The sequence below is a fragment of the Vanessa atalanta genome, chromosome 7 (genome assembly GCF_905147765.1).
Source record: "Vanessa atalanta chromosome 7, ilVanAtal1.2, whole genome shotgun sequence".
Taxonomy (NCBI): Eukaryota; Metazoa; Arthropoda; class Insecta; order Lepidoptera; family Nymphalidae; genus Vanessa; species Vanessa atalanta.
This window is the reverse complement of record NC_061877.1, coordinates 12,580,037-12,594,547: the sequence shown is the minus strand read 5'-3', so window position 1 is coordinate 12,594,547 and position 14,511 is coordinate 12,580,037. Positions and strand designations below refer to the sequence as shown.

The 14,511-nt window shown below is 33.3% G+C and overlaps 2 protein-coding genes across 2 annotated transcripts; both read left to right on the top strand.

The window, feature by feature from the left end:
- Positions 1–308: 308 nt before the first annotated feature.
- LOC125065150 (transmembrane protein 161B) lies at positions 309–4,301 on the top strand. The gene is made up of 9 exons (XM_047672620.1): positions 309–442; positions 522–884; positions 1,067–1,146; positions 1,492–1,707; positions 1,917–2,033; positions 2,418–2,540; positions 3,135–3,309; positions 3,641–3,856; positions 4,165–4,301. The coding sequence occupies exons 1-9, from the start codon at positions 440–442 to the stop codon at positions 4,282–4,284; spliced, it is 1,413 nt and encodes a 470-aa protein (XP_047528576.1). The 5' UTR covers positions 309–439; the 3' UTR covers positions 4,285–4,301.
- Positions 4,302–7,049: 2,748 nt separating this feature from the next.
- LOC125065192 (heat shock 70 kDa protein cognate 4) lies at positions 7,050–10,900 on the top strand. Its single transcript, XM_047672690.1, has 3 exons — positions 7,050–7,203; positions 7,815–8,019; positions 9,039–10,900. The coding sequence occupies exons 2-3, from the start codon at positions 7,815–7,817 to the stop codon at positions 10,802–10,804; spliced, it is 1,971 nt and encodes a 656-aa protein (XP_047528646.1). The 5' UTR covers positions 7,050–7,203; the 3' UTR covers positions 10,805–10,900.
- The last annotated feature ends 3,611 nt before the right edge of the window (positions 10,901–14,511 follow it).

Genomic DNA, 14,511 nt, shown 5'->3' with positions numbered 1-14,511 from the left:
TATAATTACAAAGCAATTTGAAACATATATAAGAATTTCAATTTATATGTTGTAACTTATTTGATAAAACACCTAGGTATTTCGTATTTAATATTTTCATTGATTTCATATAGTAAAATGTTTAAAATAAGTCATAAATCAATTTTGTTCAAGCAAGTTACATTTATAAAGTCAGTTATACAAAATTAATTTGAATGCTAACCTAATAAATTAAATACGAAATATGTTTGACACTTTATTTATACTCATCTCTCTTTCTTTTGCATAAAGCTAAGATATAACTATCCAAATTGACATTAAATAGATGAACCTTTATTACTTGTTCGCTTTATTGTGTGTGGGTGTACTGATTGAGGTTATAGATCCCGGAGCGAATTAAAAATAATTTATTAAATTTAGACGGTCATGAGGTTTACCAGCCAATGAAATTCATATTGCAATGGTATGTTAGACAAAAATCAGACAGGGTTTCCCTTAAAATATAGTAACACAAACTTTATTATGATGTTATGTTATTTTAGGCTTTACTCGGGGCTCAGCTGGTAATAACACTGATAATGGTATCAGTGATACAAAAGCTTGGTAATTATTCGTTCGCACGATGGCTATTATGTTCCCAAGGATTGTATCGCTATCTATACCCAGATAACAGTGAATTAAAGGCTTTGGCGGGAGTTCCTAAGGATAAGCCGAAAGGCAAAAAAGGTGGGAAAAATGAATCAAATGGAAAGCCGGAAACGTTTCACATACCACGTAGCTTGGATATACAGTTAGAGATCGCTCCAGTTACTCCCTTGGATGTGGTTCACTTAAGGTTTTACACAGAATACTTATGGATAGTAGATTTTTCATTATACACAGGTATTGTGTATATAATGTCAGAGGTATGTATACATTCCTTACATAATATTCATTTTTGTGTCACTGACATTGCTAATTGAAACTAATTATCTTAAGGTTTCGTTTAAGCACTTATCTACAATGAGTGAACTGCAACTGTCTAGTATACTTAAATATTAATTGTTTGATGTATGAGATAAAAACATTATGTATTTTTGATTTCCAGATTTACACATCAATATTCCCTTTGAAAGATGAATTCAACTTAAGTATGGTGTGGTGTCTGCTAGTTGTACTCTTTTCATTGTATCCTTTTCAACAGCAAATGTTTCACTGTGACTGGCAACCATGCCCACTACGCAATTACATTGCCATTTAAATACTATCCTATATACTATTACCCCTTAAATAAAATGAATATATGTCATGTTATAATATTGCATTTCACTTGCCTTTCAAACTGAAATACAAATATTCAAAATATTGTATAAAATATAAAAGTGATTAATACTCCTATAACCAATTATGCGTTTGTCTAGTAAATCAAAAGCTGCCTATGCAATTACTTACATAGGCATGCTTGCATAGAGAGGCTTGTACAGTCCTACCATGACTAAAATTAAAATGAATAACTCCTTAATGAAAATTCAGTAAAATCCTTCTATCTCTAACAAAGCAATATTTCACAAGTGAAGAATCCATTGGAGAAAGGTCGACATGTATTGTCGCTTTCTGTGTATTTTTGCTTATTGCTATGATGGTGCTCATTGTGGATGAAAGCAACTTGGAGGTTGGTGTGGATCCAGCATATGATAGCTTCTACGAAAATGCATCTAAGTTTCTGGAAAATCAAGGCTTAGCATCAGTGTGAGTTTCAATTCTATAAGTAAACTTTTTTTAAGACCTTAATAATGATAAAAAATACATAGCATGTTTATATGTTTTAAATTCAATATTATGACAATTTTTTATGTAATGAAATTAGGACAATATATCAAATGCAAAAAAGATGTGAAAATATGTTATAGCAAGAAAAATATAATATTTACAAAAAAATCTTCAATCTTTGTTTTCAGGGGTCCAGCATCCAAGTTGATTTTGAAACTATCATTGGCAGTGTGGGCAGCTATTGTTGGCACTTTATTTACTTTCCCAGGCCTAAGAGTTGCAAGAATGCATTGGGATTCAATGAGGTACATTAAATGTAATACATTTCACTCACTTTTTAATTTTTCACTAAATTAGTATAACTTTGCTTTTAAAATTCAATATTTGTTTTTAAAGAATTTTAAATATCTAAAATTCTTTCATACAATTATAGTGAGGAGGTGAAGTGAGGTTATGGTTTGAATCATAAGCTTCTAAATCGGACTCTGTGCTCTTGAATCAATTTACTAACAACAAAATGAATTAAAAAATAAAAACACTAACAACATTGTGTTATAAGTGAACTCTCTATTACATAGTAATTTTAGTTTAGTTTTAAGATTTTCTTTTGATAATTTTATTATACTTATGATACTAATTAGTTATAACCCATAAAAAATTGACTTCTGTACGAGTGCAATGTTCCTTAGCGCGTGCCGGTGTCGCGCGAGCGCGTCGCTGTGCTGCGCGGCGGCGCTGGCGCTGCTCTGGCTGCGGCCGGTGGCGCGCCGCTACCTGGCGGGCCGCGTGTTCTCGGGGATGACGGAGCCGCTGTGAGCAGCCGTTTTACTTTTTAAGATCTGATACTTATATCGCAGCAGACTATTTGAATTAGATTTTCTAATAACAGTTTACTGAATGACAAACAGCCAAAACTTCTTCTGTTCACAGAATAATATACTTTAGACTTACTTGAAAATAAAAACATTTATATTTTTTAGGTTGGGTTACAACATAATTATTTAGTTAAAATAAATTTTATATACAAAACTTTCAAAACATTTTTCCATGTGAATATTGGCAGATTGTTAGGCTGCTGTTAGAATAGTAGCACTTAGTATAAAGGCCAGGTGGTTAATTAAATGGCTAATTAAGGTATTCGCCTGCCACCTTATACTGCCTTATAATGCCATGTCTAATAAAAAAAATCTCTTGACTCCTTCACATTCGGACGAAGTCGCGGGTCGAAAATAATATTATTATGAAACTTTTTATTTGGTTCATAGTTAGATATATTATAAATAATAACTTGAAGAATTATGTTAAATATCATATTTAATTATTATTAGTAATGTGTAACACTTGAAACTGATAACTTATATATTTGTTTATTGCACTTATAATGACTTGTATTCGTTTGATTTCAGAATGACAGATCAAGCTTTTGACACACTCCGCCTTGTACTTGTGATTGGCACAGTATTGTTCCGAATCGCTTTAATGCCTAGACTGCTGCAATCGTATCTAGACATGGCTCAACGTAGACTAGACGTACAAAAGAAGGAGGCAGGCAGAATAACAAATATTGATTTGCAGAAAAAGGTAAACTTTTCACAAATTATTTGAAGAGATAGGATATAGTCAACATAAATGGCGCCTACTATTATATATCATAGTAACCATTGATTATGTATTTAGCTCTTTGTTATACAACAAGATTACCTTAATTGTCTTATAAATTATATAAAAAAAATTAAATGTTTAAATACTCATTATTATGCACTGAATTAAGAATACTTAAATAATTGAATAATGTATATTTAATGGATAAGGAAACATTAGAAAGACAGTCTTATACTATTATTTATATCTCTTCCTTACAACATACTAAGAAATAGATTATATAAATTTAGCTTATATGTCTTTGTTTCAGATAGCATCAGTATTTTACTACCTATGTGTAGTGGCTTTACAATATATATGTCCAATAATAATGTGTCTATACTTAGCCCTGATGTATAAGACACTGGGAGGGTACTCGTGGAGTGCATTATTTTACAAACAGGAGGAGATGATTGTGGAAGAGAAACCGGTTGTGAATTTAGAAGGCATGGAACAATTTCAAATGGCTTGGGAAAATTTAAAAATGGTTTGCCTTTGATTAATTATTAATATGTATTTTCAGTATTTATTTTATTTATTTTAAAGGTAGAGACGATTTTAATAATTGTGGGCACCTCTTCAATGATATAAATTAAATTCCTCTACTTTTATTATAAATATCTTAAAAAGGTTTGGTTTAATTTCAAAGTGCCCTTAGTTTATGGATTCAAATTATTAAAATTGCCTTGAAAAATTACTTTCTATCTTTAATTTGCTTGAATTTATATATACATATATATATTTTTATAAATGAAAAATTAAGAACAAATATATCAATTATACTTTTATTTTCAGGTGTTTACTGAGGACGTTTATCGCGGTGTATTCGGTTTCGCTACCTGGTGGTGCTGCTTTGCGTGGTTCCTTACAACCGCATTAGGTTCCATGTACCAAACTTACTTCAGAATCTCATGATCTTCGATCTAGTCGTAGTTTTATACTGTAAAGACAAACAAGTCTGCTTTATTTACATAGTCATCTTATTAAGTTGTTGAAAAAGTTCGTGTCCATTTCCAGCAGGAGTAGGACATGTCTGATCACTAGTTCTTGAAATAAACAATTTTAATAAATACTGAATGATCACTGGTTGCGTTGCTGACAACTGAAATTGACCAATGACCATTTAGAAAAAAGATGGTATATTATGGAACAGTATTGCAAATATTCTTAGTATATATATGACAAAATTTAAATTTGTTACCCTCCAAAATGATGTGGACATGAAGTTTTCTAACAGCCTAATAATTTGATTATGAAAAATGCTATGGTTAAAGTTAATAGCATATAGTAATATGTAAAAATATACACTTTTTTATCTTTTATCTCAAACATTGTCATTTTTGCCAATGTTCTGCAATCCATGTTAATATGTTTACTTTATTTTGTGCCTGTAACTGATTTAATTATAAAATTATAGGGATAGTAAATTCTAGAGTACAATAATAGTTTTAAATATGTAACTTTTACCGGAAGTTGTTCATTAAATAAGTAAAATGAAAATGTTCATATTAACATTTCTATAAAGTCATGTCAGAATATTTTGCCTTTTTTTGTACAATTGTTGTGTAATAATTTGCCTGAAGTAATGGAATTAATTGACATATAGACCTACTTCAAATTAAGGTGTTTGTCTTTTTTTTATATATATCCACTCTAGATAGGACTGTCATAGGACTAATGTTATGTACTATAACTGTACTGTCCTTGGACGAAATAAATTTAAAACAAAATTCAATAACCGTTCCTTAAATTTATAATAAAATTAAAATGGACGTAAGGAGCAGTAGCTTGAGAAGCTTTAACGCACTTTTTTATTATAAGTAATAGTGTTTTGATTTTGCAACAATTAATACATTAATCTACAATGTATTTTGTTTGTATAGACAAAAGACCAACATTAGTAGATATTATAACTAAAATCGAGACAAAAATACGATTTTATGTTAAGATGACGCATTGTTAGCATTAAAGGCAAAAGGAAATGATTTTAAAATATTATGAAATGTTAAAGATCATTGATCAATTATATTTAACAACTTTTTTAACATCAACAAAGAAATCAAAATTTTGCAAAATAATTTTGTTATTTATTTAGTTAATTATGAGTCGTGAGAGAGTTATTTATATGATTTGAATGTTTTATTAAAAGTTTTTGAATTGATTGGTTTTTTTAATACTCCTTAAAACATTTTAATTAAAAAAAAAAACTAAAAAATATAATTAAAGTTGATGATTATAATAAATATTTAAATATAATTTGAAGCTATTGATTGATGTTGCATGACGTCTGAAAATCAAAATAATATATTTTTAAAGAAATGGGTGACCGCTATTACTTGGAATCCTTATTAATGATAATAATGTTCGATCGTTCGTCACAGTGTACAGGAATATCTTTAAAATAAAAGTAATAAAATATATTCTTTAATCATTTATCCTGACATGGTCCTAAATCCAGACTATCAACATAAATAATGACATAAATGGCCATTTAGCCAAAACTACTCTAGGTAAGGTAGTAGTAGTCTAGAAGGCTGTAATTTAGAATTTTGCAGCATTTTGTAAATTAAACGGCGAAAAGCTAATTAAAAAAAAAACAATATATGTTGCAAACATTACTAGTATGTTATTAATAATTACCCACTGAATTACAAAAATGTAGTTTTCATTACAAATTTATAGAATCTCAAATATATTAAAATGATAGCATTAATATGCGAGAAAAAAGCCTCAAATACTTTATAAAAAATGTCGTCTTCAAATAATAAAGTTTATTGTAGGTAATAGCTATATTATATAAATACGTCGCTATACGCAATGCGCTATGCATAACAGTTGCACCCTACCTAAAGTATTGATTTACTTTGTTAAATGCGATATAGCGGAATATGTGTTGTCTGTGGTAAATATCTTATTCAATATTTTTTATATAAATTTAAGCGAATGTTTTACTTTTCATGTCCCTTTACAATATATACCAAACACTAAAAACAGAAATTCTCGAAATTATATTACCACCAATAATTAAATAAAGATCTTAAAAGAAATAATTGAGAAACCTTACTGCTTGAGAAAGGTTATTAAAATAGACAATTCACACGTAACAAATGAAAAAAAAAATGATTGTTATATTTATTTTTAATTTGAAATAGATTAAAATATGGCTTGATAAATCTTGAGTGAATCCTTACAATTTAATATTAGAAATTTGCTAAAAGTTATAAAAAATATATATTGAAAAACATTAAAAAAATATGATTATTCTACTTTAATATATACTGAAAATATTCCTATACTTTAAGTTTTTTCCTTTCATATAAACTGGTAGTAATTAACGTACTTTAAAACGGTAGTAACCTAGACATAAAAGATCTAAAGACTTCTGTATATTTCTATAATGACGCGTTCAGCAAATCACTGCAAATAGGAACAAATCCTTGTATATACTTCTAAGAATTTTGAGATTATATTTTTTATAAAATTGATATACAAATACTGGTAAATCTGAATAGCTTAATATTAAGTTAGGTATCGATAAAAACTAAGAATGTACATCACTATTGACTAGCCGAGCTCCCTTGAATTCAATATGGACATTCTGGAATAGACAATTTCAGCCAATCACAGCAATACCCGCCAAAAATGGTTTGATCGGATTGGTCGACACTCAGGAATATTCCAGAAAATACTCGTGACGTCGTGATTACGCGCTCGCTTATAAATTGCTGGTGCCGCGTCAGGCGCCATCTTATTTCGTGAAAAGAGGCCGACAATCGCGCACCTTTGCTGAGTGTTCTACTATTAAGTCTACAGAAGTAAAGCTAAGTTAACAAAGTGAGTATTCTATTTTAAGCTGTTATTTGTCTTTATATGTAATATATGTACTTTTGTTGCAAGTTTTGCGCAATTCGGTGAATTTATATACTAAATTTGTAGCAGAAGGTTTTAGCTCGACGGAAGTTCCTTGAACTTAACGTTTCCATGATTACCCATATTTTTTTTCTATTTTACGTTGCCACTTACCTAAATACTCAATTTATATCACGTTGAATTTAATTTCATTATATCTAGTTTAATGATATTTATATCCGTATATTCTAGAACATTGTCGGTTCTCTAGATGCTATTTCCATATACACGCGGGGGTACGTACCACCTTTACATTGTAAAAGACGGGCATTTGTTTTACATTCAGGTTTAATAAATTCTTTGAATTCTAAGACTTTCCAGAACGTTCCCTCATCGATTATTTGCCTTCATAGAGCTATGGCCGCCATGCGTTTACCGCGTGAGCGTGACTAGCTCGAGTTGCGTACTGTGATACGCATGAATGTTATCAGAATCATTTATTTCTAAGCTTATATATTCGTTTAGGTATTTAGAATGATACTGATATTATGATTTATTCGATGACTGGTATCTAAATATTTCTTCTTTTGTTTCAGATGGCAAAAGCACCTGCGGTAGGTATTGATCTGGGTACCACATACTCGTGTGTGGGCGTGTTCCAACACGGGAAAGTGGAGATTATCGCCAACGACCAGGGCAACAGGACTACGCCCTCATATGTTGCGTTCACGGACACCGAACGTCTCATCGGCGATGCCGCTAAGAACCAAGTGGCGATGAACCCCAACAACACCATCTTCGGTAAGTTTTAGTTTTTTTTGTATAACTTATGCCATTATAGTATAACAATGACATTGCATAAAATATGTATTTTCAATTTAAAATGATTTGGTACGATATATATTACTTAGTATAAGTGAAGTGAAGTTGGCTTTGTTATATAGAATCAAATATTCTGTTTTTTATGAATTTTATGATTTTGTTTACTGATTATATTATAAATATCACGTAAGCTGATCAATTCAAATACAACGAATAATAGTTGTACCTCCAAGCATAGATTTAATTTTATACAATGAAATGCAATAATTAACCTTGATGTTGAATACAATGTATTTTTTTTCTTCCTCAATCTTAGACAAAGAACAAGTTTCTAATAATTATTACTATTTTAAATTATTTAATCATATATCTTGATAATTCACTCGCCAATGAAACTGCAGAAGTTGCTTATATAATATAGTACTTTAACCATTACAAAATATAAATAATGATACAGTAACTATATTTATATCTGAGTAGATTTATTATACATGAAAGAAATATTTTGCAATTATAATAAATGTAAGATTTTAATCTCAAATATGAGTTGCTATTTCCTGCTTAAATTTGATTACTCATACTACTGATAGTGCAGAGATGTTATGAATCACTGTTAATTTAAACATTACTTAACATTTTACCAGATTACTCATTCGTCTAGTTATTTGCCATAGTTGGAATAAGCCAATTTAGAAATTCCACATGGAATAAATTTACTTTTTATTAAAACTTGGCAAATTATTGAATAGATACTAGTAATTATAGTAGTTACCTCTAACCAACAATTAAGTTAGGAAAATATTTGTTATACCCATTCCATAGATTTTATTTTTATGCAATGAGAATTGACGCATCAGTGTTTTAATGATGATATCCCAATATACTAGACTAGAGTCTCTGAACATAGTGAATGATAAGTATAATCTGAGAATATCTCAATAAGAAGTTGGACATACAGATTTCTAGCAGGTTACTCATAAGTCTTTCCATTGTTACAGATGCCAAACGACTTATTGGTCGTAAATTCGAGGATGCCACTGTACAAGCTGACATGAAGCACTGGCCATTTGAAGTGGTCAGTGATGGAGGCAAACCAAAGATTAAGGTAGCATACAAAGGTGAAGACAAAACCTTCTTCCCTGAGGAAGTAAGCTCAATGGTTCTTACAAAAATGAAGGAAACAGCCGAGGCTTACCTCGGCAAAACGGTGCAGAATGCAGTAATCACGGTTCCAGCATATTTCAATGACTCTCAAAGACAGGCCACAAAAGATGCGGGTACCATCTCTGGCTTAAACATCCTTAGAATCATCAATGAACCGACTGCTGCAGCGATTGCGTATGGTCTTGACAAGAAGGGGACTGGAGAACGTAACGTCCTTATTTTCGATCTCGGCGGTGGTACCTTCGATGTTTCCATCCTGACCATCGAGGATGGTATCTTCGAGGTAAAGTCCACAGCCGGTGACACTCACTTGGGAGGCGAGGACTTCGACAACCGTATGGTTAATCATTTCGTCCAGGAGTTCAAGAGGAAGTACAAGAAAGAACTTACCACCAACAAGCGGGCACTCCGTAGGTTAAGAACTGCTTGCGAGAGGGCGAAGAGAACTCTTTCATCATCAACTCAGGCTAGCATTGAAATCGATTCTCTCTTTGAGGGTATTGACTTCTACACCTCTATCACCAGGGCTCGTTTCGAAGAATTGAACGCTGATCTGTTCAGATCTACAATGGAGCCTGTTGAGAAGTCTCTTCGCGACGCCAAAATGGACAAATCTCAAATCCACGACATTGTACTTGTCGGTGGATCTACTCGTATTCCCAAGGTTCAGAAGCTCCTTCAAGACTTCTTCAATGGTAAGGAGCTCAACAAATCCATCAACCCTGACGAGGCCGTCGCTTATGGTGCTGCAGTTCAAGCTGCTATTCTGCACGGCGACAAGTCCGAGGAGGTCCAAGACCTACTTCTGCTTGATGTCACCCCCCTGTCGCTCGGTATCGAGACTGCTGGTGGTGTTATGACAACTCTCATCAAGCGTAACACTACCATTCCCACCAAGCAAACTCAAACCTTCACTACCTACTCTGATAACCAACCTGGAGTACTCATCCAAGTATTTGAGGGTGAGCGTGCGATGACGAAGGACAATAACCTCCTCGGTAAATTTGAATTGACTGGTATTCCTCCCGCGCCACGTGGGGTTCCTCAAATTGAGGTAACGTTCGATATCGACGCAAACGGTATCTTAAATGTATCCGCCGTCGAAAAATCCACCAACAAGGAGAACAAAATCACTATCACCAATGATAAGGGTCGTCTCTCCAAGGAGGAGATTGAGCGCATGGTCAACGAGGCTGAGAAGTACAGAAACGAGGATGAGAAGCAGAAGGAAACCATTCAGGCTAAGAATGCTCTGGAATCTTACTGCTTCAACATGAAGTCCACGATGGAAGATGAGAAGCTTAAGGATAAGATTACTGATTCCGACAAGCAGACCATTTTGGACAAATGTAATGATACCATCAAATGGCTCGACTCCAACCAGCTCGCTGACAAGGAAGAATACGAGCACAAGCAGAAGGAATTGGAGGGCATCTGCAATCCGATTATCACGAAGATGTACCAGGGTGCCGGTGGAGCACCGGGAGGAATGCCAGGAGGTATGCCAGGTGGTATGCCGGGCTTCCCTGGCGGAGCGCCCGGAGCCGGTGGTGCAGCTCCCGGAGGCGGTGCTGGCCCCACTATCGAGGAGGTTGATTAAACACTATACATTCCAAAATTCTTCACAATTAAGATCTAATGCTATTGTGGTGTTGTAACGCCTCTGAAATACAAATGCAAATAAAAAAAATAACTATTTTGTCGTTTGATTTCTCCTTATCCTACTTGAAATAATTTTACTACAAGATGATAATATATCAATGAATAATTGACCTTGAGTTTAGATCACGTTCAAAGGCACGCTCTCGTGCCTTTGTTCCCTAATGTTAGTGTAAATATTGCAAAAAAATGCAAATAAAATTACATTAACACGTTAATTGCCAATCGCGCGACGTCGCGTGTTCCCAATACTCTTCGATGTGGCCCCTCACGCGACGTCGCGTGAAGTGTCCGTAGAGTTTTGTATGCAGTGTATTGCATGGGCCGGAGCGTTATCGCAAATGTGTTTGTTATGGGCCACTAGAGAAAGAACTGAGCTATTGTAAAGTGGGCGTGGCCATGAGAATCATGCGATTGTTTTAGTGTTACGTAATTGGTTAGTACGCTTAAGTGTCGCCGCTCGTGCGGACGGCTTTCTTGATTGCTTTTAGTCGCTTTTGAACAAATTTTACGTTATTTTGTATTAAAATTTTATAATATTTATAATAAATTAATATTTATAATGAGTGATCATTAACCTGGTACCTCTAGGGGTACAAAACGACCAAATGAGATACCTTCGCGAGTGCAATCTAAACGTGTTTTATTGCAAGAATCGGATATTCTCAACGCTTTAGAAAACTCCGATGATGATGATTTTATGGGAAGTGATGAAGACGAAGATTTTTTATTGGGTGATGATGATGAAGGCAGCTCAACCCTGGAGTCAGATGAAGAAGGAGTTCAGTCGCCCTCTGGTGAAGTTCGAGTTTTGTCTACAGAAAGGGAGGGCTTAAATGAAACGATTGAAGAGTCAGCTCTGCCACATGAGTCTCCTGAACCTGCCATCGAAGGCTCAACTTCACACTGGAGTACTTCTTGTTCGTCCATGAAGCAAATACCATTCGTTCGAGAGTCAAAGCTGCATATAGAACCGCCATCTCAACCAATAGATTACTTTTGTCTCTTTTTCCATGAAGAATATTTGAGAATGATCGTAGAGTGCACAAACAGATACGCCGAACGTATGAAAAGTTCCAGTGAACATCGGATGGAAAGATTTGACAGTTGAAGAGTTCAAAATATTTCTGGGCCTTTTGTTACTTGTACCAAAAAGTAATTTACCAAATATTTTTTTATAAACCTTGAGATCTGATTTGTTTACTAAGACTGATAAGAAAATATGTTCCTAATTGTTATCCTAGTAAATAGTAATTTAGTATAGAAGTTATTTGCTAAAGCTGCTGCATAGACTTTGGTGTCCAAAATGCTTAGAAGATTTTTTATTTTCCATGTTTCTTTGATATTTTCTTATTTTTTGTGTTATATAATTCAAATAAAAATAATTAATACTAAAAATGGTTTCATTTGTATTACATTTGAACTCATAATTCCCCTAAATTTGCTGAAATATCCCATAACGCGACGCGAATGTACTTTGCACATGGCCCATCACGCGACGTCGCGTGATATATAGCTATATTATGTAAAATATAATAAATTTATACTAAAACCCTAAACACACCCACAAATAGTAGTTGCTGTACTTAAGAATTAATTGATTAAAAAAAAAGGTATGGGCCACTAACAGAAAATTCCAAATTTAGCTTTGGCAATCAAAGTGTTAATTAATAATTAAAAAAAATAAGAAAACAAAATACAGATTGTATTTTGTTTTCTTTATTTTTTTTGTCAGGCTATCGATAATCTGTTTAATGTTTGTTCTGTTTGATGAACTGAAAAATATAAATAAGAAATCAATGAATGTAGGAAGTCCTATTCATAAATAACTAGCTGGTCTCCAGCGAAAATCGCGTTTATTCAAATCTAGACACGCGGTAGCGTGTCAGCCAAGTTCTAGTAACAGAACTGGCGAGCAGCACCGTGTGTAATATTACACGAACCATTTGGAGCTACTTTTGACCTCCTCATAACTCAAAAACTATTTGACATAAATGTGTCAAATTTGGCTCATATATTGAGACTCGCTAGATACATATGTGTTCCAAATTTCATAAACGCATCTCAAATGGTTATTTAGATATTAACGTCTAAAAATCGTCATTTTTATCACTGACTGACCTATAGATCAAAACTATATCCTACTTCCAGGTGACCTAGAAAGTTCAAATTTGGCATGCAGGTAGATAATTAGGCCAATATAAAGGAAAAAATCTGAAACTGGCAATTTTTTATCATTTTATTATAATTTTTCATTTTATTAGGTCTCTTAGGAACACTTATATACTTAGTTCCTGTAATAACTGCAATAAAAAAATGATGTAAGAACCAGCAATCAAAACTTATGACAGCCGGTCTTAATATGGATTTTAAGGTCTTCACGTGAATATATAACAAGTTGAATACCACCCTTAAGTTTTTTAAATTCAATTATTTCCGTTTTAGTACTTATGAATACAGCCGACTTTCGTATTTATTACGTTATTAACTAGCATTTAGTGCATATCAATGGTGCAAAATAATTATACTTAAAAAAATAATAATAATAGGCATTTCAGTACACGGCGCGCGACGCGACGCCGGAGCAGCGGGATAGGAGCGTTGCGATTAAACCTTAACGCGGACGTGTCTGAGCGAGTGGCAACCGCGCTCATAAGAATTATTTCAATGCCTTTCGATGGAAGCTGCCTAGTCTATTCGAGTGCATATTTTTTGTTTGAGTATACTACTAGTATACAACAATAAAATAGGTTTCGTGAGACTGTAGTAGAGTATGTATATCGTAACTGGAATGATTTAAGTTTGTACTCTAGCGCTACAAACGGGGATCCTTATTGCTTGGAAGAACAGTATCGAGCAAGCTTGCTGATGTCAGCAAGCTTGCTCATGTCAGCAGTCAGCAGGACTGGTGAATGGGTCCAATGGAAAAATAGAGAAGGTACATTGGGGACGTCGACAACAACAATAGCGCACGTAAAATAACAATTCAATTTAAACATAATTTAATTTGCGGACTAGAAGTCAAAACCAAGTTACAGATATTAAGTAATGTACATATATGTTCAAAGGAAACAATTATCTATTTGCTTAGCATATTCTACTACTATACACAAATTACAAGGCCTTCGCCTTGACGGTGCTCTTTTCGACACAGGCTCCTCTATATTAAGTAAAGAGCAGGCTTACGTTGGCCTCTCCAGAGTTAAAACCTTAGATGAAGTACATCTTATCAATTTAGGTCCAAGTCAAATCAAGACACAAGAGAGCTCTATTGTAGAGTACAACCCCTATTTGGCCAAATTAAGTATAAACAGGAAACGCGTAAAAAAAAGTCCGGAAACTGAATGGGCAATTCACTCGAACATTTCAGAGGTACCTACAAGAAAAATAAGAACGTATCAAAAAAAGACAATTATACCCCGTAAACGTAGGAAATAGGAAAATAGAATAGCTTAACAAAAACCATTTGGTATTAATTTTGTTATTAATAAGTACCTACTAATAATTTATATACAAAAAGTAGTGATATCCCATCAAAAACATAAATGTAAAAATGAGAGCCAAGTTAAATATTATGATATATACCTTGGTTGTTGTCTTCAACGACAAAAGAAGTGAGATATAAATTTGTGCCAAGTTAATAGTCCT